The sequence below is a fragment of the Tachypleus tridentatus genome, chromosome 8, assembly GCF_004210375.1.
Source record: "Tachypleus tridentatus isolate NWPU-2018 chromosome 8, ASM421037v1, whole genome shotgun sequence".
Classification (NCBI taxonomy): Eukaryota; Metazoa; Arthropoda; class Merostomata; order Xiphosura; family Limulidae; genus Tachypleus; species Tachypleus tridentatus.
Window position 1 is genome coordinate 88,250,096 of NC_134832.1, and position 20,928 is coordinate 88,271,023.

A 20,928-nucleotide genomic window follows, 5' to 3' on the forward strand; every position below is an offset into this window, starting at 1 on the left:
CTATACTTTTAAATGAAAGCATGCGGTCGTGTAAGTTGCGGAATCACTTGGAGACAGCACACAAGAGAAAAAGAGATAAATCATTAGATTACTTAAAAAAATTGCGTAATAATTTACAAACGAGAACAAGGATAAAACGAATGTTGAGTGAAAGAGCAGCTACAGTAGACAAAGGTTTACTTAATTCTACGAGACTTCCAAATTAATAGCAAAACCTGACAAGCCACATAATATCGATGAATCTTTGGTTTTTCTAGCAGCGTCTGTTGTAATTTCAACAGTCATGAATCAAAGTGTACACGAAATTACTCAGGTCATACCTTTCAGCAACTTATCAGTATCAATGAAATGGCAGATGATGTTGAAAAACAACTAGTCGCACAATTACAAGTTAAAACGTTTGCTCTGCAAAGTGATGAATCCTGTTTACAGAATAATGAAGCCCTACTGATGACGTATGTTAGGTTGTTTTGGGTGATAATCAGCTCAGAGAGGAAATATTTTTTTCCTCGAAAGCTTGCAACAGACAGAAAAGGTGAAACAATTTTTGAAGAAGTGAAGAGTTATTGCATAGAAAACAATATTCCTTTTGAAAATATAACGACTTGTGAAATTGATGGCGCTGCTTCAATGGTAAGTAGATACAGTGTTTATTGTTCACTTAAAACTGCGTGCCTAACGTTTTTTAGTATACCATGCGTAGTTCACCTACATTCCTACAACAGTTGGTTTCAAAGAACTTGGGAGGACCTTTGTATGAATCTCTTGCCATTGTAATAGAGGCTGTCAACTTGATCAAATCTCATGCTCTTCAAGATCGTCTTTTTTTACAATTTTGTGAAGAAAATGGGAATTTGAACTCCGAGTGATGCGTTCATTGGTCTGTTGTTTATCAAAGGGAAATTGTCTTCGTCGTTTTGTTGCACTTTGGGACAATATTGTATTATTTTTAAGTGTTAAGCAGCTTGGAGAAAAGATCGTTTCTGTTAAGTGTAACATATTTTATCTATCACATATTTTTGAAAAGCTGAATTTATTGATTAAACGATTACAAGGAAAAAAACTCTAATCTTATATCTTGCAAAGAGGTCATCACTGCTCTCCTTGGAAAACTAAATCTGTAGTGGAGTAATATTGGGCGTCGCGAGTTAACGCAAGTTCCTTCTTTGGCCACTGTTGACATTGGATTGCAAGATGACGACATTTTTGTGCGTGTGGGATATTTAAAGCATTTCTATGGCGATATGCAAGTTTTATCCATTTTTATTGTTACAGGACTATCATTCACATGGTATTTATGATTTAGAAGTATATGATTTTAAAATTGCTCTGAGCAGATTTTATACTTAAGATATCTAGATCTGGAGCAACACTGACATATGTGCTTGAATTGTTGTACTCTTTTAACAAACTACAAATACATCATAACAGATAACCGAAACAATAATTTATTAAATCCATTTATATTTTCTCCTTTTTTCAAATAAGTATTTCATTATATGAACAACCTGCTTTATTGCCTGACTATTGTAATTATTGTCATATCTCTTACAAATTATGAAACTGCAAAGGTGATATAGCCCACTCTAGAAGAAAATTATAATTTGGACGAAATATATATGTAACCAATGAACATTTTTGTGGCTTACATATAGAAATGAATCTTCTTTAAGACCAGTAGTATTATACCTGCATACTAAAGTTTCAGTTACACGTTCATTGATTTCACAGCAACATTATGTTCTTTATCACACACAGGATATATTATAAAGAACAATTAATTTAAAATATCTTAACAATTTTCTACTTATTAGTTTTTTGACAGAATTGTACACCAGCTGATATCAAGTTATCACATTTACATGTTTAGTTTTGTTATAACAAACTTTATCTACCAAAAGACTTCGTGTAATAACAAATTCAAACAAAACAAGGCAACTGAACTCCAAGAGGCTTTCTTAGAATTTACTCTTAACCTAATTTTCAAGTCTTGAAGAAATATTTTAATGATTATAACAGCATACTCCTAGATTTGAAAAAAAATCAAACTTTATACTCCAGTTAATTAAATATGAATTCTTACCTTAACTGACATCTCACCTTTGTGGTTTGTTCAGGACTGGTAGTAATCTATGTTCTTTTTAATTTTGTGAAGTATAAAGGTAAAATTTTTCTAACTTTATTTACAAAATGTGCAAATTCCTCTAGTATGTACTACAGATTTTAAAAGACAAAATATTTCCAGCATAGTACTAAGTTATTATGAAATATAATTTTTGTAGGTGTTCATGTTTTGAAAATACAGTGGACAAACCATTATCCTCAAATTTTTATTTTAACCTCTTATATAAAAACAGTTTTCTTTAAAATGGTTAGAGCACAACCTGGAGTTTTTCATGAATATCACTTGTCTCTCTTAATATGTAAATTACAATCTATTTTTTTTTCCACAGTTGAGGTTGTCTCAAGGAAAAGCTATATGAAATAAAATTTCCTGCTATGAACTTTTCAAATACTAGCTACTAGCTTTTTTTTAATATAAAAACAATTTTGAATCTTTACTAAAGCATTTTCATAGCTTGACAGTAATTTCACTTTTCAGTTGACCCATTTAACAACCAAAACAACAAATGAACAATGTAACACAAAATTACATTGTAAAAGCTAAGTGGGAGAGTACTCTAAGGTTATGGATGTGATAGTTATTCATGTTAAACAAGAATAAATCACAGTTTTAGGTATAAAGGCTTTAACACAGTAAAGTATCATTTAGATCTGATGAATCAGCAAGCTAGTCTTCATGATTCCAGAACGAGACAAGAGACCACAGCATTGATTATTCATAACATTTTGGCTCAAAGTAGTGTATAATAAGAATGATTTTGAACATGATCTTTGTGTCATTAAGTTTCCTCTACTCTTTCAAATGTTCAGTAATATAACACTTCACTTGTTGAATATTTTTCATTGGTACTGGATCTTACTCCAAGTTCTCAATCTGGATCACATGTAGCAAGGAAGTATCAGAGATCAGTTTACATTTAGGTATTTACATACCTGAAACAGTTTTACTGTTCCCACTTTTAGACGAGTACATTGTATGATTATTGCAACAGAGATTCTTGTAAAGACATTAGAGTATATTAATTTCTGTAGTGTTTTTCTTATGTTGCTGTTGTAACACCCAAATGTTCATATAAAAAGAGAAAGAGGAGTGATTCGATCAATTGGATAGAAATGCACTGTAAGAATTTTATTTATTTTCAACATTCTGATAAACATAAATTACTATTTTTTTGAATATCTGTATAAGTAACTTTTATGCAGTGAAATGGTAACTCCTAAAATTATTGCCAAACAAGAATAAAATTTGAACATTTATCAAAATTATCAATGCTTTATTTCATTGTAAACATGAGTAGCAAGAATAATCTTGCATTTATTTTTTTTATCATGAAAGTCCTTCGAAAAGAGATACACTATATGAATTTATAAAATGGAATCCATTCATTATAAGGGAGTGTGCTGATTTTTAAGTAATTACAACATATCTAGAACAGTTGGAGATTTGTAGTTTTATTATTTTTACTTTTATGGTTCAAACTGAAGTTTAATTGTTGAAGAAAATTTAAAAACTATTATTAATTTCTAAGAGTTATTTGTTGTATAAGTAACTGCTTGTTACTATTCACAATATACATGCATATATCCTGTACCAGTTATATGCATCTTTTACTAATAGCTTGAGAGTTTGTTGGCTTGATTGTTTTTAATTTTGTGTAAGACTAGGGCAAAGGTAGCTATTCGTCAACACCTACCACCAACTCTTGGGCTGCTCTTTTACCAATGAATAGTAGGATTGATTGTCACTTTATAATGTCACTATGGCCGAAAGGTTAGCATGTGTGGTGTGATGGTGATTTGAAACCCTGAACCTCAGATTGGGAGTCAAGCATCCTAACCACCTGGCCATGTTGAGCCACAGATTTTGAGTTATAAAATATTTCTAAATATAAAAACATTATACCTACTACTTTATTTGTAAAAAAATGTTTCTACAATGCCTTAATATTGTTTGCAGAATAACTTTCTACAGGTCATACCTGGACTGCAATCCATAGAAATGAATAGATATTACACTGGAAATATCTTGAGATCAAGCTGAGTTTAGTATTTTACCTGATTCAGTATCCTCCAACTTTACCAGTGTTTATACACTACTACTACTGTCAACTTTTATATCTGCAGAGCATCTAGAATTAAAGGAAATTTAATTATTTAATTTCAGTTTAAATAATTTATATCTCTATACCTGTTATGTTTATTAACAAATCCCAAGTGCTACGAAATTTTCTATTCACACTAAGTTATTTTGTAAGTATTTAAAACAAACACCAGAATTGTGGTCCACTTCTATAATGGGTTAAATAATAAACCTTAAGTTGACAAATTCTGGTCCTTGTTACATAATTTTTCATATCAACAAGTAGGTTATGCAAGAACCTTATTGGCATGGCATTTCTATTTTCAAACACTAAAGGCTAATTCTGAAATACCAATAAAATCATGCAGAAAACAAAATGATAATAAAAAACTTTTATAAGTTATATAGAAAGTAAAGCAGACATAATTTCAGGCAGTGAAATACTTATAAGTATCTTTTTTCATTTTCATAACTAAATGACTTGTCAACAAAACAAGTAAATCATTTATTTCTGATAAAACATTTAATGCAGGATTTCCCAAACTTTTTGAATTATTGATCTCTTGATAAACTTACAGACAATTAAAATCTATTTTGAAAATATGTATTTTTTGTTACTTTGTGAACTTACATACTGTTGAAAATTTGACAGAAGGTTTATTTATGTAAAAACAGCTTGTTTGGGTTGAGAAAAGTTTTTACGTTGAGGAGCAAACAACATAGAAGGTTTGTTTATTTATTTTGAATTTCGCACAAAGCTACATGAGGGCTATCTGCACTAGCCTTTCCTAATTTAACAGTATAAGACTTAAGAGAAGGCAGCTAGTCACCACCACCCACCTCCAACTGTTAGGCTACTTTTTTACCAACAAATAGTGGGGTTGACCGTCATATTATAACACCCCCCTGGCTGAAAGGGTGAACATGTTTGGTGTGATGGGGGATTCGAACCTGAGACCCTCAGATTATGAGTCAAGTGCCTTAACCACCTGGCCATGCTGGGCCTTGAGAGAAGGAACAAACCATTTGTTCACTGTTGTTACTAGGTGTAGGGTGGTTAGTTGTGGAAGCCAGCCTTACCCCCTATAAAATCTCATCAAATCCAGGGGGTTGATATTGATCACTTTGGGAAACCCTGGTTTAAAGAAGTGTCTCTGGACTTCATTTGATTTATGAATGGAAGAGAGTGCTATGTGTTTGGTGGAAAGAAGATTCAGTTACTAATGTAACACTTTACATTGTAAATTAGCTAATTTTCAGTGGGATGGTATCATATGAGAATTATCACACTTCAGTTACTACTGTTCAGTTCTACTGGTGTTTCAACATCTAGAAAAAGTATACATATAATGGACATTTTGATAAGATCTCTAAAAGAAATCAGCCTAATTTAAGGATTTATCAAGGAATCCAAAGTGTATTTCAGTAATATTTACAATAATGAAGTTCATTAAAAAGGTAGGTACGCTGCAACAGTTACATTTAACTTTTCATTCAAGTTAGTTTTCACACATTTTATATTTCTAACCTAATATCACAACAAGCAGAAAGAAACGCAAAATTGTTGAATGTTTCAATTGAAGAACAATTTGGTCCTTAATGGCTGTCTTTGTACACCCAATATTTATTGTTTATGAAAATTATTGATTCCCCCTCTCATACTCTTTTAAAACTTTGGCTTATACTAAAATAGTTATGTTTAATATCTATGGAGGAGAGAAGTCTCATTTATTTATTTACTACAAATGTGTGAAAATATTTATACTTATATATTTCACAAAAAGGATGCTGAGAACAAGAATTAACACACAAATAAGCAACCTATCCCCTTCATTATTTTATACATAAATTTCTGAAAGTTAAAATATACAATACAAAGTAACATATATTTTTTAATATATATAAAATTTCTAGCTCGGTATATGGCACACTTTGTATCGAATACAATTATTACTATTATTCAGTACTATTAGCATTACTCATTTTTCTAGTTTGACAACAACGTCACAGTTAAGAAAAAAACTTCAATCAATATCTGAAAATGTTTCCCAAGAGAGACAAGTAATTGCAAATGGCGCTATAGCAAAGAGCATTACCGCCCAACACAATTTTTTGCACAATGAGTCGCCATCTAAGATTTCTCGGTATGAAAGATGCTCGATTGACTATCGATCTACAGGGTGGCCCGCAAGTCCCTACCCATCCATATATCTTATATCTCCAGTATACCTTTGTGCTGTCCCTCATTCTCGCTGCACAGTATTATGCGACGCCATGTTCTGTGAGACATTTTCCTCAACATAGAAGGAGTTATTGTTCCAAATGCCGCTGTAACAGCTGCCTTCAACTCATCATCGAATATAACATAACATATGGATGGGTAAGGACTTAGAGGCCACCCTGTAGATAGACGCCAACGCGTTCAACAGAATCTGCCTCTTCTACCCGCGAAGTATCATGGGAAGGCTAGGAACTTTCCCGTGTGACGAAATGGCTGTTATGAGGCAGTCGCAATATTTGTGTTATTACGTAGTGTGTATGTAGAACTTATTACTGTAAATCATATATTTTCGAATTTGTGATAAAATACAGTCATTATTAAAGTTTGTTTTGTTTTTTATTGAATAAACAATAAGATGACCATATATGTACGCAGTAAAAAGTTAATTTGCATTGCACTATATCTTTTACTTTGACTGCAGAATACAGTGATAAGGCTCAAGAGAGGAATGACGTGGCGTTGAAAATAGTTTCTTTGTTAGAGAGCTTTTGGAGTCAAGGGAAGAAAGTAGTGAGATACTGTTTGTCGAGATAAAAAACAGCTAGTTTTTTAATAATTAAGGTAAGCAGTCTTTAATGAATGATTTTGGATCTGTTTTGAAATACCTCGATCGTATGAAAGTGAAACCTTAAATCATTGCTGTTTCACTTCAATTTCGTATTCCATTTTGTCCAATTTTAACTACTACTGAGTGATAGTGATTACAGTGCTAGAGTAAGTTAGGCTTAGACTAACGCAAAGTAACGTTAGTCGACTGTTAGACGTCTCAAAAACTAACGATTTGTACCCCTCGACATTTGCAAGGTTTAACTTAAGTTAGCCTTGTTTGAAAAAGAAATAGCTTGCAACTATCAAGAAGAAATAGGCCTATCGTCAATTTCCTTGAGTTGGATTTTTGTCCTGTTCGTGGAAATTGGTAAAAAGTAGTTGGCCTAGGTTGAGTAAACAGCAGCATAATTAGTTCATATACTGCTAGTCAATATCAACATTTTCAAAGTTATAATTGTTTTGACGGATAAACTTCATAGTTCAGAGAAGAATAAGATGATCGTATGTGGACAAGTGAATACCAGAATGGGAACAGAAGACCTTCTAGACATGATTTCTAGTGTATCTAGAAAAAAGAACAGATTAAATGGTGATCTAAGAGTCGAAGTTATGTTGAAAAATACATTTAAATGGGCAGATCAAGAACTAAAACGTAAACAACAGTGCAGGAAGCGCAAGTGGGACCAAGTGAAATATGAACTGTGTAAAAGATCTCGACAAATTTCAGATGATGAAATGGAATTCATCTACACTACACCAAGAGACTTGTTAGAAGACCCGTTAAATTTAAATAGTTTTTTTGAAAAACTGAATTCTAGCAAGAAGTGCAAAGAAGTGACTGACATGGAATGTGGACATTTTTTATGATATAAGATTAATGTTAAGTAAATTTGCTGTTTTCAAATATGGGCCAAATAAATGTTCCACTAAGTCAAGGCTTTAAAAGCACCAGTATCTCTGGCCTGTTAAATATGAGCATTTTGTGAAGAATACCTGTTGGGTTTTATCCGAGTCATTGGTATAATGTGTTATACATATGTACCTAATATGTATTGGTTTTCTGTTGCAGTTTCCAGGGATGTGGAAGTAACCTGACCCACAGCTTCCAGGATTAAGTACCCATTCAGAGTTGGGAAGCTAAGTAGATAAATCAAACAATTTTTATGTTGATTATATACATATAAATGAATCTTTAAGAAATGCTGTTAATTTTAAACTAAATTGATAGGAAAACATTTTGAATACTTTATCTAGCTAAACAGTCATTTTATGCAATCTGTATTAGGTTTAATTCAACAAGTTTTTTTAGTTTGCTGGATGTTCTGGAAATTGCAGTATTCTAAAAATATATTTTGCATGGTGTAAATGGAGTTCTTCAAATGAACTTTACCAGTTTTGTTTTTGTAGCAATGAGAATACTCTTTAAAAATATTGACATGTTGGGGATGGGGGGAGAAAGCATAGTTGCTTTTGCTTCTTGTAGGTTCTGCTCTAATGAGATGTGGAGTTGAAGAAACCACAGTGACTTAAGTTGGAAGTGTGGGTGAACCATCAACACTACACAAGGTTTAGTTTATGATGTAAGTTACTCATTGAAGCATCTTGCATTTCAAACATTTTGACAACTAAAACTGAAAGATTGTTAAATACTTAAGTTGAGAAAGGTTATGTTCAGTTATTTAAAAAAATCAAATAGTGCTGTATTCCCAGTTTCTTTTAATTTAAAAATATTTCTGTACTTATTAACATGAATGAAAAATTAGAAGAAACATTTCTTTGGAATCTGCACCTGTAGTAATGACTCATTCATAATTGGGTAATTGTCCACCTTAACATTTTAAAGATCATTATTAAATGGGACAGTGGAGTGGTTCTTGAATTGTGAAGGTAATATACTGGTGTGAACGTCCCATCCATATGTTATGTTTAATGTGACTGGAATGCTTACCCATGAAATGAGTGTTTTGCAATCTGGAATTTACATCAATTTAAAAAGGTTTTTTTTAACTGTTCCTTTTTGTCTTCAACTAGTATGAATATACATCATAGAAAACATGCAGTAACATCTTGTAAATAATTGTTTACTTTGTCCACTTTTGTAATGAACAGAATAATTATGAACATAAACTAGTGTAAGTTTAACCATAATGACTTGGGTATTAGTTTTAATGGAGCAATATTGGTAATGGTTTCCAAATCAATAATTCAGTCAGGTTCCACGTTGTGGAAGACCCAAGTTTTTCTCACCTCATTACACTGAAGTTTCCTCAAACGCGTTGGAGAGTTTGACCTGCAGTACTTCATACCAGTACAGAAGGTATCTGGAAAGTCAGGCAGAGTAATATATTCCATTAAATGTAATAAGCTGATTTATTAACATTTATTTTATTTTGAATTAACACTAATGTACTACACACACATGGTGTTGAAATAAAATTGTTTTATAATCATTTGATTTAAAAGCTGTAATTAGAGCTTTCTAAAGCATGGTTTAAAAAGTTTAAACACCTGTTTAAAATACATAAATTGAATTCTATATCTGTATTCCAACATTACCTGAATTGGTATTAACTAGAATTTCTTTTTAACAAGTTATCAGTTTACATATTGCTTGTTATGAGCTGTTTACTTCTAGAGAACTATCTGCAGTGAACAAAAATAGAATGGTCTGTTTCGTTGAACAATCAGGCAGAGTAATATATTCCATTAAATGTAATAAGCTGATTTATTAACATTTATTTTATTTTGAATTAACACTAATGTACTACACACACATGGTGTTGAAATAAAATTGTTTTATAATCATTTGATTTAAAAGCTGTAATTAGAGCTTTCTAAAGCATGGTTTAAAAAGTTTAAACACCTGTTTAAAATACATAAATTGAATTCTATATCTGTATTCCAACATTACCTGAATTGGTATTAACTAGAATTTCCTTTTAACAAGTTATCAGTTTACATATTGCTTGTTATGAGCTGTTTACTTCTAGAGAACTATCTGCAGTGAACAAAAATAGAATGGTCTGTTTCGTTGAACAATCGCCACTTGTAATGTAAACTTCTTGTCCTGGAAACTTGTAAGTATTATTCAAATTACCAGTGGTATATTAAATCATGAAATATGCTTAGTAGTACTGGACTCGTGAGAATCTGATTTAATTTTACTAAACTATTTTGTGTGAATTGTATAATTCAAGTGTTATCATTGGCTTATGAGTTTGTCAAAATTAAGATAAAATTTGATTATTTGTTTTAGATTTGTAAAACTCAAACCAGTTATAGCTGAAAATATTTGCTATGATCTAAATATAGTAGTGCAAGGTACTTGAATATCATGATTTGATCTCTGTTATAAGAACGAGTCAGCTCATAAAAGTGGACATGCTTTAAAAATTGTTTTTAGAAGTGGATCTATTAATATTTTAGAAGTTAATGACCAAATGTTTTTGCCCATTCCTGTATGTGGAAACCATGGTAGTGCAGTTTTCTTAACTATTTGCAAAATGTGCTGTCTAAAATGGTTAAGTGCTGATTCATTGAATCTTGTGATATGGAATTGTACATAGTGTCAATATGTATATATGAATAAAATATTTTTTTAAATTGGGTCTGCTGAGTTTCCTTTTCCTAGCCAAGTATGATCATGTAAGGTGACTTGAATTAATGTTATCCAGTAAATGTTAGTATGAACATGGAAATTAAGAGATTGTGTACAATATTAATAGTAATTGCATATTTATTACTACAAAAGTAATTTCTTAAGTACAAATTATGTACTTCATGAATTACAAAGTGTACCTGAATGAGTGTTTTAAACAATATTTTATTATGCAATGCTAATCAAATCTTGGGGTTAAGGCTTATATTTGAATTAGTTTGTGTTAAAACACCCAAAATTTTACAACACTGTTAGTAGTGGGATCCTTCTGTCAAGCATAAATTGACTTAAAGTCCAAATTTTGTTTGTGATTAGGACAAGGCTAGAACTTGCAGAGAATTAAAAAGGGCTGAGAAGTGAAAAACCTGGAATGACAATGTTGAGTGTGAGACAGGATTTATCAGGTGTACTAATTAGAGATACACAAATAAAACCAGTGAGATAGATCTAAAGCTCTTGGAGATTATAATGACAAGGTTGAAAAACAGAATATCAGTGATCAAATTGAATGTGTATTTATGAAAGTTGAGGGAGAAGAGAACGGTGCCAGTTAACAGAAAAAATTGCTGAGTGTGAAGATTGGATCAGTTGCATTGGCATAGGAGTCTCAAAATGTGGAACAGAAGAGCTTGCTTGATTTATCTATACCTATTACTGCTGCTTCAGAAATATGCCACCAAATTATGATGCAAGTTGTATTAGGTTCAAAACTGAAAATGAATTTGTGGAGAACTGAACAGTAATCTATCAGTTTTGATGTCTGAAATTACCAGTTTTGAGAACATTTAAGTAACATTTCAACTGAAGGCTGTAATAAATATTGGTAATTGTTTTACCATACAGGTATGAAGTTTTGTAAAGTGGATTAGATAAATATTTGGGCTAAACTTCTGATGTTTGGGAAGGCTCAATTAGTTATCTTACTTGGATGTATGCCAATGAATCTGTTTCACAAAATACAACTAATTTTATGGATGTCACATTAGTCAAGGAAGTGGGTTAGGTGAAAACAAAATGTATGTTTTAAAACTGAGATGACAGTTGTACTAGAATGCATTATGGTTGAACTAATAAAAAATACCACTTACAAATTGTAAGAATATTAGATTGAACAGTATTAAAAACTATTGCAACTTAACAGTAGTATAGAAGGTTTAAGAGTAAATAAATACAAAATTAGATACCTTTTAGAAGTGCAACTTGAACATGTTACTTTGTGCTGTAATTATAGTTTAAGTGGTTCAAAGATGATTTTGGCAAAAGGTTTATGAAAAAATTACACATTCAGTCAAGATTTAAATATGAAGTTGACATTTGGTAGAAATATTTTAAAACCTGATATAAGATGTGACATCAACCTACCTTATAAGACAAAAATCAAATTAATGTACTGAATTAATATTAAATATATTTTAGCATGTAATACAAAATAGTTTTCAGGTATGGCAGATGCAGAACTTCCAACAAAAATTTAGTGATGGATATTTATTACTGTAGGAGGATGTTCCTTTTAGTAGGTCAGTTTTGGGCATTAAAAATATGGATCAGATTAATCTTATTTTATAGGAGAATAGGGATTAAAGTCAGGATTGTAGTACATTAATCATGTATGTTGTATTTCATGAGTTTAAAACTTGCTTGATACTTGTACATTTTTATTTTTATTGAACCTAAATTTAAATATTTTAACATTATTTCATAGAATCTCCCAGAATTTAAGTTTATGCCATTTATCAAATTGGTGCTAGTGCTTGTGTTGGACAAAGCTACACTTAACTAAAATGCATCTGATTTATTTCTCTAACAAAAATTTCATTCTAATTTAAAAAAGGTGTAGTTGGATGTGAGGTTGAAGCAACTTAAGGTGCTTGTTTTTCTACCTATGTGTTTAAATATTAAAGAGTAAAAACTGTTTACTAAAGGTTTTGTTTAACTGTGCAAGATTAACTACTTCATTGTCATCTGGGCACTAAAAATTGGTTAGTGGTTTGATGCACAATATGTACTTATGAGCATCAGCAAGTTTGAAAATTGTACACTAGTCACTCAAATAGGTATTCTTTCATTGATAATATGCAAAACTAAACCTACAGGATGGAAGTTATTTATACAGTTTTGAATTAAGTGTAATAAAACTACTGTGACTGATCTGCATGCAATGACAAGTTGTTTTTCATTCATGCTTTCTTCCTTTTATAGTGATCACTGGTTTCATGGTATCAGTTACATCGTTACTTCACATCAACGAATTGCAATGTGAAGTTGTACATTTAGGAATGTGAATATTTAGTCTCATCAAGTGATGAGGTTGGCTTTCCATATCTTTTTCTTAAACAAGGTTTTCATATGGCTACAATGTTTTAATCCTCAATGGAAATTTTTATGTATTTGAAAAGTTAGTAGATAAACAAGATTTTAAAATCATTTTTCTTAATTAGAACAAAGAATTACCAACTTTGGAAATTAATGTTAACTGTAAAGAAGGATGTTTCATCAATGTACAGAGGCACAAATCTAAAATGGAAATAATTTTTAGCTAAACTTTATGTTCTAGGAAAATGTAAAGTCAAACTGCTTTGATTTTTATGTGCATTTTTCCATGTCTGATTTATAAACTGGAAGAAAATTAAGCATGATGTATGCAATTCTTGTTCAGACTTGCTTTCAAGTGGAATTGGACTTCGAATAGAGACTTGCCTAAGAAATATGCTACTGTAACAGGTAGGTTTTCATATCCAAATAATTGACCAATTTATCAAAAAACATTAAGGTGAAACTGATATAAACTAAACAGTTATGATGGTTATAACTTTAATTTGATACCAGAAGAATTAAATTAAGGGGAAAAGTTAAAACATAGATAGTAATGTTTATGGTTCTTGGTAGAAGTGAGTTCTTTTAAATGGACATATATTTGTAATTCAATGTTTGAGGTGTGCAGAAGGAGCGTTTTTAATCTTTATTGAAAAAATATATGCAAGGCTTTCAGTTTATCCATCTGTTAGTAATGTAGTGGTAAGCTTATGGTGACTTTGTGTTAAAAGTATGAGACTTGAATTTGATGAGACAGCAGTGTATATGCAACTTTATACTAAGACAACTTTTTTCTAAGTTAACTGATTGTTTTCCAGTTAACTTAGTTATTTTATGATCATATAAATGTCCATTAATATTACTAAAACTAAGGAGGTTATACTGTTGAATAACATTTTTAATAAGTTCATAATTTTGTATGTAACTCTATTTTTCACCATAAAACCAAATTGTCTGACCATAAAACTGATACATTTTTGTTAATGGATTTTGCTACATTCTCTTTTTATTCCAGGATTTTAACACTAATGGGTAAGTAAATGAGAATTTGCCATACTTATGCCTTATTGATAATTAGTTTGTTTTATATTTTCAAAGATGAAATAAATTTTTGGATAAAACATTCAGTGTTTAAAAATATCAATGAAATAAAGCTGTTATAAGTTGAAGTCAAATTTAAAATAGCTGAAATTGTTCAAATCTCAGTCCATTTTCTGTGATGATAGATTTAAGGTGTCAGTGCAACTGGTAGATGTAAAGAAAGGTGGAAGATCTTCATTTATCCTCTGTATAATATTGGAAGAAAACTATGTGGGATAAGATTGGGAAATAAAGTGTGGTTTCAAGGTTATTTTGAATAGTTCATTGGTGATTTTTAAAAGCTTACTCAGATTATTTCTTTCAATTTATCAAATGAGGTGAATAGAAATAGAAACACTACTTATTTAAGAGAAGTAGTTGTTGGAGAGAGAAGTTTGATTTCCTGTTTTTTTTTTCTGAATCCTGCTTGGGGAATGAGTTTTCTTGTTTTTGCTTCTGTCCATTGCAGAAGTATTTAAACATTTTTCATCTAGAAGGATTACAAATACTGCCTGTTTATATTCTATATTAGGTAAAAAGAGAACTGTCATCACTTCCTAAAATATTTTTTGGCTGGATAAAGAAGTATTTGCACTTCAGGTACCTCTTTTTCCATTTCCAGTTACTTCTTTTGGCTTGAAAGATACACCATACTGTGTATAGGTAAGGATTTTTAATATGATAGTGGAAAGGTATGTAATAGAGCATGAGACCACAGCATATCTGATATTTGTTAATTTTTCATATAGTAAATTGTGTAGTGGCTTTGGCTTGGCTTAGTGGTTAGTTTGCATGACATGAATTTGAAAATATAGTTCATATTCTGGTACTACAAAAAAGACTTGTATACTCCTTTGAGGTAGTGATTGCATTTATAAGTGACTTGACAGCAAATCCACTTGTTACATTAAGAGTAGCCCAAAAGCTGGTGATGTGGGTTGTTGATAAATAGCTGCATTCTCAGCAGTCTTACAAGTTCAGTATGATTGACAGTCTATACAGGTAACTGTTATGTAGCTTTACATTGTTCCGATTTAATATTACAGAAATAATTTTTATAACAAAGAAATACTAATACATTTCTTGAATTTAATGATCCTGTTAAAGATGGATATATTCCACCTTATTATTTTTGGATATTGCAGAGCAGTTATACCTGGCTGTGCTTGCACTTAACCTTATGGGCATGAGTTTCAACTCTGACTGAACTCTACGAATTTTAGTATTTCTTGCATGTAATCCCCCCTCAACTTCTAGCATTGTTATCAGTGTTAAAACAATTGTGCACAACTTCAAAAGAGAATGTTATTAGTCCACAAGAATGTTTGACATCTCGACTTTTTGAAACTTCAAGTTGAGAGTACTTTAGGAAGTAAACTTGGTGCATGGATTCTGTGGCCAGAATGTATTTTTATGAATAAGAAAATTTGCAGTGATTATACAATGTGAGTGGTGTCAATGTTCATAAAGTAGGCCAATATCTTTTTAAGTAGTATACAGTACATAGTCATTTATGCTGGTAGACCAGATGCTGAAATCATTGCAAATGTGAAGTAAACCTTGGTTGAAAGAGTATTGTTAATGGTGTTAAAAGTACCTATATTTGCTAATCTCCCACTTTTGTCAGATGTATCAGGTTTTGTTCTTTACTGTTTGGAGTAGTCAGGGAACTTTGTTTTTCCAAAAGTTTAATGATTAAGATACTTAAAACATAAGTGAGTTGCCTAAAAATCTAACTAAATTATAGATGGCATCAAAATGGAGGGTGTGTCTTCTTTTCTTTAGTCTTTACCATGTTTAAATTATTTATTACCTAAATATTTCAAGTTCTTAGGATTTTTGGTAGAAGCTATTTCTTTTTAATTGAAAATAAGTATAATCATGTTGATGCGTTCTTGAGTTTGAACATAACATTCAGATCTTGTAGGGAGAACAAATCACATTCTTGACAAACTTGTATTTAACAATTGAGGCCTTTGGGCACTTTCAGGGTTTGGTTTTGGAAATTCAAATGGTTCATTAATGAAACACATTAAAGGTGTTTCACATCAGGTATAACCAAATTCTTATTTGCTAATTTTTGACAAAATGTAAGAAATATTAAATGAGGAAGATAGTGATATCTATTGTTGAAATGCTCTATGTATCACAAATAAAACAATTTTCTAATTATATTCACAATTAAGATTGTTAAATACAACAGCAAACAACATTCTACCGTACTTTTCATATTCAGATTAATTGTTACAAAGCACTGAATGTATTAAAATTTGCAAACAAAGGATAGGGTTGTCTTAATTTAAAGATCACAGAATTTAAATCTATAGAAATATAATGTCATTGTAACTTCTTAGAAGGTGCATATGGATTTTCAGCAAAATTAGTATAGAGGTTTATTAGGTGCATGTGGTGGTACTTACAAATATTCAGTTTTGTGGTTGCAGTACATATGGGCGTTTTTACCATTGTCTAACCTCCTGGAGATGGATTTTCACCATATTTCATGTTTTGTGGTTATTTTTGCTGCTGCTTTTCAATATGTTCTCAGTCTTTCATTAATCAAGAGACCACATGTAATTTTATATCTTAAAGTATATAAAATAATAAAAGTAATAGCATTAAAAATTAAATGAATTTGTAACATTAATTTCGCAAATGTTTTTGAATTTTATTTGTTTCGAGTACTTTTATGCATGTAAGCTATTACTTTCCATATTTGTGCCAAAAGAACAGATATATAGCAGTCTATTTCACTTTCTTTTTTAAAATCAGTATCGAAACATCATTGTATAATTGGGAATAACATGTTTTTCAATAAATTGTAAGATCCAAGTATTTGCAATTAAATATTTGCTTTTTATGTAAACTTATGTGCTATAACTTTATCCACAAGACTAATGTGAAAAGTGAAAGATGTTTTAATATGCATTGGAAGTTATTTCAGACATCACATTTACAAAAAATCAAAAACTTGCCACATTTATTTATAATGCCTAGTGGCAAAACGAAGGTTTTTGTTAGCTCTATATTTGTCCTTGTGCAAATTTTAAACATCCTCAGTACATGGCACGATATTTTTTTCAACTTTTAAGTCTTCAGTCAAAGAATTTCAACGATGTAAACTATTCTACAGGTGAATGCAGTCAGTGGTGTTTTAAAAGATATATATATATATATATATATATATATAAAAGGTAATGAAATAAACTTGCAACTAAACAAATATTTCAATAACTTGTTAACTGCAGTATTTAAATTATATGCTATGCAATTACATTTAAAATTGAACCTCCATATAAGGCTAATTTTGGAGTTGCTTGTTGGGGGATCGGCAGGATGTCTAAATAGACGTCAGCTAAGTAGTTCTCAGTATTTCGTAGTGCTGAGACTAATTTTAGTCAGTCAGTCAGTTAATTTTGGAATTATCTGTAATTGCAAGGCAGCATAGTCAGTTATAACTGAATTCTCCATCTAGGTGTATCCTGAATTTTTCTACAGCTAGACATTTTAACTTTCTGCAGAGTCAAGTATGCTACTGGCATATTCTCTGACAGTCTCTTAAGATAGAAATACTGTTAATCCAATATTTGAAAAATTGGTATGTAGAAGATTGTTTACTCTCTTGGAAGGTACAAGATAGGGAATTCACATAAAGCCTGTTTCAATATCTAGAATGCACCTTCTAAAATGAACTGATTGTATCATTTGCAGTTCCTTAAAATTGGGGAATCTAACAATTTACACTTGTCATTAAATTGTGTATTCCTTTACGAGCAATTTTAAATCCTAAATATGGTACTTCAGGTTGGAAAAATTTGCTTTTGGGAATTTCACTCTAAGATTAGTTGTAAGTAACTTGTAGAAAATCAATTTAAGATATTTCAAGTGTGGTTTAAATGCGGGTGAAAAACTATCACGAATAATAGACTTGGAAGATTCAGTTGCTACTGAGAAAGCTTTATCCATACGTTTTAGAAAGGTGGCAAGTGCAATTTTATGAGCAAATGGCATTTCTTGAAAATTGATGTCTATTATCAGTAAAAGGCAGTTTTATGTTAATAGATGTGTGTCAATATCGACTTGAAGTCTAATGTACCGATACAAGTTGACCCTGACAATGCATTCAAAATATCACTAAAAGGAGGTACTGGATATTTGTCGAATTCCAAGACTTGATTCAACTCAAAATCGTTATTCTTGACAGTAACTACTGGAAAAGACGAAGTGGAAGGTTTAGTTAACCTATCGTGGGACCATCTCAGTATCTTGTAGTACTGGTAATTCAGTGGGAGAATAAGGATTATTGAACACTGACTTTTCAATAGTGGTTGCAATAGTATAAGATAAATGTGTGAGGGCAGGTTTTAAAAAAAATTCGAGTATTTCAACACAAGTTGAATTGTCTATTCTTTAAATGTTAACACTGTACCCTTTACAACCACGGAGTCATGTCTTAACAGATGACACATTTAATTCAAGAAAGTCTGAATAAGTTGGCGGTTACTTAAAGTAGAATCCAATGAGGTAAAACGTTTGTGATGCTATTCGTTACCAAGAGTTTTGTTTCAAAATGTATCCAGGACAATGTCTCGCCTACATGATCACCACTCTCTTACAACGAACTTGTTGTATTCCTCTAAATATACCGTGTTTCTCCGATAATAAGACCTAGTGTGATTTTTGGGGATAGTTTTAAAATAAGCCCTAGTTAAGAGTGGCAGGAAGAGGAAAGAAATAAAAAAAAAAATTAATTAGTTTAAGTATTAATCAGTTAGTTTAATAACAGTTTATTTTAAATGGTTAGTTTAATAGTTTTACTTTGTAACTTCATTTTTTTAATATATCAAATTAAGACATCCCCCGAAAATAAGCCCTAGTGTCATATTTTGGAGTGAACATTAATATAAGCCCTGTCTTATTTTCGGAGAAACACGGTAGTTTTGAAAAAAAAGCTGCGTTACTTCAAAGCACAAGATACGTCGTAAAAAAAATGTAAGACGTAAAATGCGGCAATCAAAATTGACCTCAAATTTTTCTAGTTTTTATAAATATTCAAGAAGTTTTTGAACGATGTTTTAATTGTGGGCAGTTGCTTTAAGTATTTCTTTACTCAAATTGTCATGTTTTGTGTTCAGACAAAGTTGTTTTTTCGTACAAGCATGTTTTATATTTTCCAACCATTTTTTGGAAAAAATTAAATCTCTTGTATTCGATTGAAAAATTCATTTGACAACTGTTTTACTGGAATGGAATCATGTCTTTATAATGAGACGCTGATGTTATACAATAAAGTGTCAAATGTTTTGCAACCGTGTGTAATTTCTGATCTTGAAAAATACAAACTAGAATTACCTACCTAATTATATTCTCACTTGGAAACAAACACTTTTGAAGTAATTTTCCTGATATAATTAAGTTCTTACTTTGAAACAAACTTTCAAGATCTATTTAAAAAGTAATAGTCCTCTCTCTGCTAGTACAGCGGTAAGTCTACGGATTTACAACGCTAAAGTTAGGGGTTCGTTCTCCTCTGTGAGCTCAGCAGGTAGCCCGATGTGACTTTGCTATAAGAAAAGACACTAAAAAGAAATAAAACTGTATACAAGTATTTGCGGAAGATACTGTCTGTATCCCCTTCGAAATATCCTAGCAGTTGGCAGTTAGTCATTCCATCTGCAAAATATATTGAACAATATAATTAAATAGCAATAGAACATACTTCATCCACACCATTAGTGTTAATTGTAGTAGATCCGTTATAGTTGCAATTCGTAGAGGGTCTTTACTTTCATGGGATTCAAAACCTTCTCCTTTGATCTCTTATCTGTTGTCCTGGGCCTTTTTCGTTATATTGTTTTCTATTACATGTCTTAATTTCTTGGGACAATGCATAGACAAGTGTTACATTCGATTACAAAAATGATATTCGCAGTTCTCTTACGGCACTCACTTTTGTTAATTACTTCACTGTTAATAGTTTACTACTCTAGCAATGCTTGTATTGTGTTGTAAACTTTAATACATCAGCAATAAAACAGTGACAACATATGTGCGCTTAAAGAAACATGCAACTGAAATATTATGGACTTCACCATTACCCTTTGCGTAGTTTTAGGGTTCCTCAATTTAAATGTAGGTTTCCAAATAAGACTCTGCTGACTCCCCTGCATTAGCAATGGGATTTTCTACCTATTGATATTATCCAACACCGCCGAGTACAAACTAAATCAAAGCTTTATTAAAATATCTGCAGTGTTCGGATTCTAAAACATTCCACCATTCAAGTAACACTCCTGTCATGTAAGAAGTTAGTTTCTTTCCATTTATTCTCAGTTAATTGAGATAGATATACAACTCCTTTCTAAACTAGGCCCAGCATGGCCAGGTAGGTTAAGACGTTCGACTCGTAATCTGAGGATTGCGTGTACAAATCCCGGTCGCACCAAAGGTGCTCACCCTCCTAGACGTGGGTGCGTTGTGTCGTTTAATCCCACTATCTGTTGGTAAGAAAGTAGCCCAAGAGTTGGTGGTGAGTAGTGATGATTAGTTGCCTTCCCTCTATTCTTACACTGCTAAATTAGGGACGGCTAGTGCAGATAGCCGTTGAGTAGCTTTGCGCGAAGTTCATAAAACATGAAACATATTACCTAAATAGTCACTTGACAAAAACAAACGATCCAAATTCAGTCTCTACCAGAGTCCTTATTCGAGCGCTAACGTAACAGTTTAAAAGTAACACCCTTATAACCAGAGTTGAAATAAAAAAGTAGAAGTTATATGCCTTAACATCCACAGGAATCTAAAGTGCGACTTCCAAACAATTGAAATACAAAATTTATAACT

At 31.4% G+C, this 20,928-nt stretch overlaps 2 protein-coding genes across 13 annotated transcripts; both read left to right on the plus strand.

Annotated features, from left to right (window-relative positions):
* The first annotated feature begins 348 nt into the window (after positions 1-348).
* On the plus strand, positions 349-869 carry LOC143223954 (SCAN domain-containing protein 3-like). Its single transcript, XM_076452426.1, has 2 exons — positions 349-633; positions 726-869. The coding sequence occupies exons 1-2, from the start codon at positions 349-351 to the stop codon at positions 867-869; spliced, it is 429 nt and encodes a 142-aa protein (XP_076308541.1).
* A 407-nt stretch (positions 870-1,276) lies between these two features.
* On the plus strand, positions 1,277-19,392 carry LOC143222879 (uncharacterized). 12 transcript variants are annotated; one of them, XR_013012563.1, is made up of 7 exons: positions 1,277-1,291; positions 6,907-7,046; positions 8,104-8,614; positions 9,244-12,999; positions 13,349-13,413; positions 14,021-14,037; positions 14,618-19,392. XR_013012563.1 is itself a non-coding variant. In XM_076449999.1 (2 exons), exon 1 carries the CDS (start codon positions 7,530-7,532, stop codon positions 7,899-7,901), a length of 372 nt encoding a protein of 123 aa, XP_076306114.1. In that variant the 5' UTR covers positions 6,952-7,529; the 3' UTR covers positions 7,902-8,614; positions 9,244-10,637. The 12 variants fall into 12 exon arrangements, 1 of the variants encoding a protein (XP_076306114.1); XR_013012560.1 differs by having other exon boundaries at positions 9,244-13,413; XR_013012561.1 differs by having other exon boundaries at positions 14,021-19,392.
* The last annotated feature ends 1,536 nt before the right edge of the window (positions 19,393-20,928 follow it).

Excerpts from the sequence above, each read along its gene's own strand:
- LOC143223954 (XM_076452426.1), top strand. The coding sequence starts at position 349 with ATGGCAGATGATGTTGAAAAACAACTAGTCGCACAATTACAAGTTAAA. Across the intron at positions 634-725 it reads TTGATGGCGCTGCTTCAATG|TTGGTTTCAAAGAACTTGGG; the intron begins GTAAGTAGATAC and ends TTCCTACAACAG.
- LOC143222879 (XM_076449999.1), top strand. The coding sequence starts at position 7,530 with ATGATCGTATGTGGACAAGTGAATACCAGAATGGGAACAGAAGACCTT.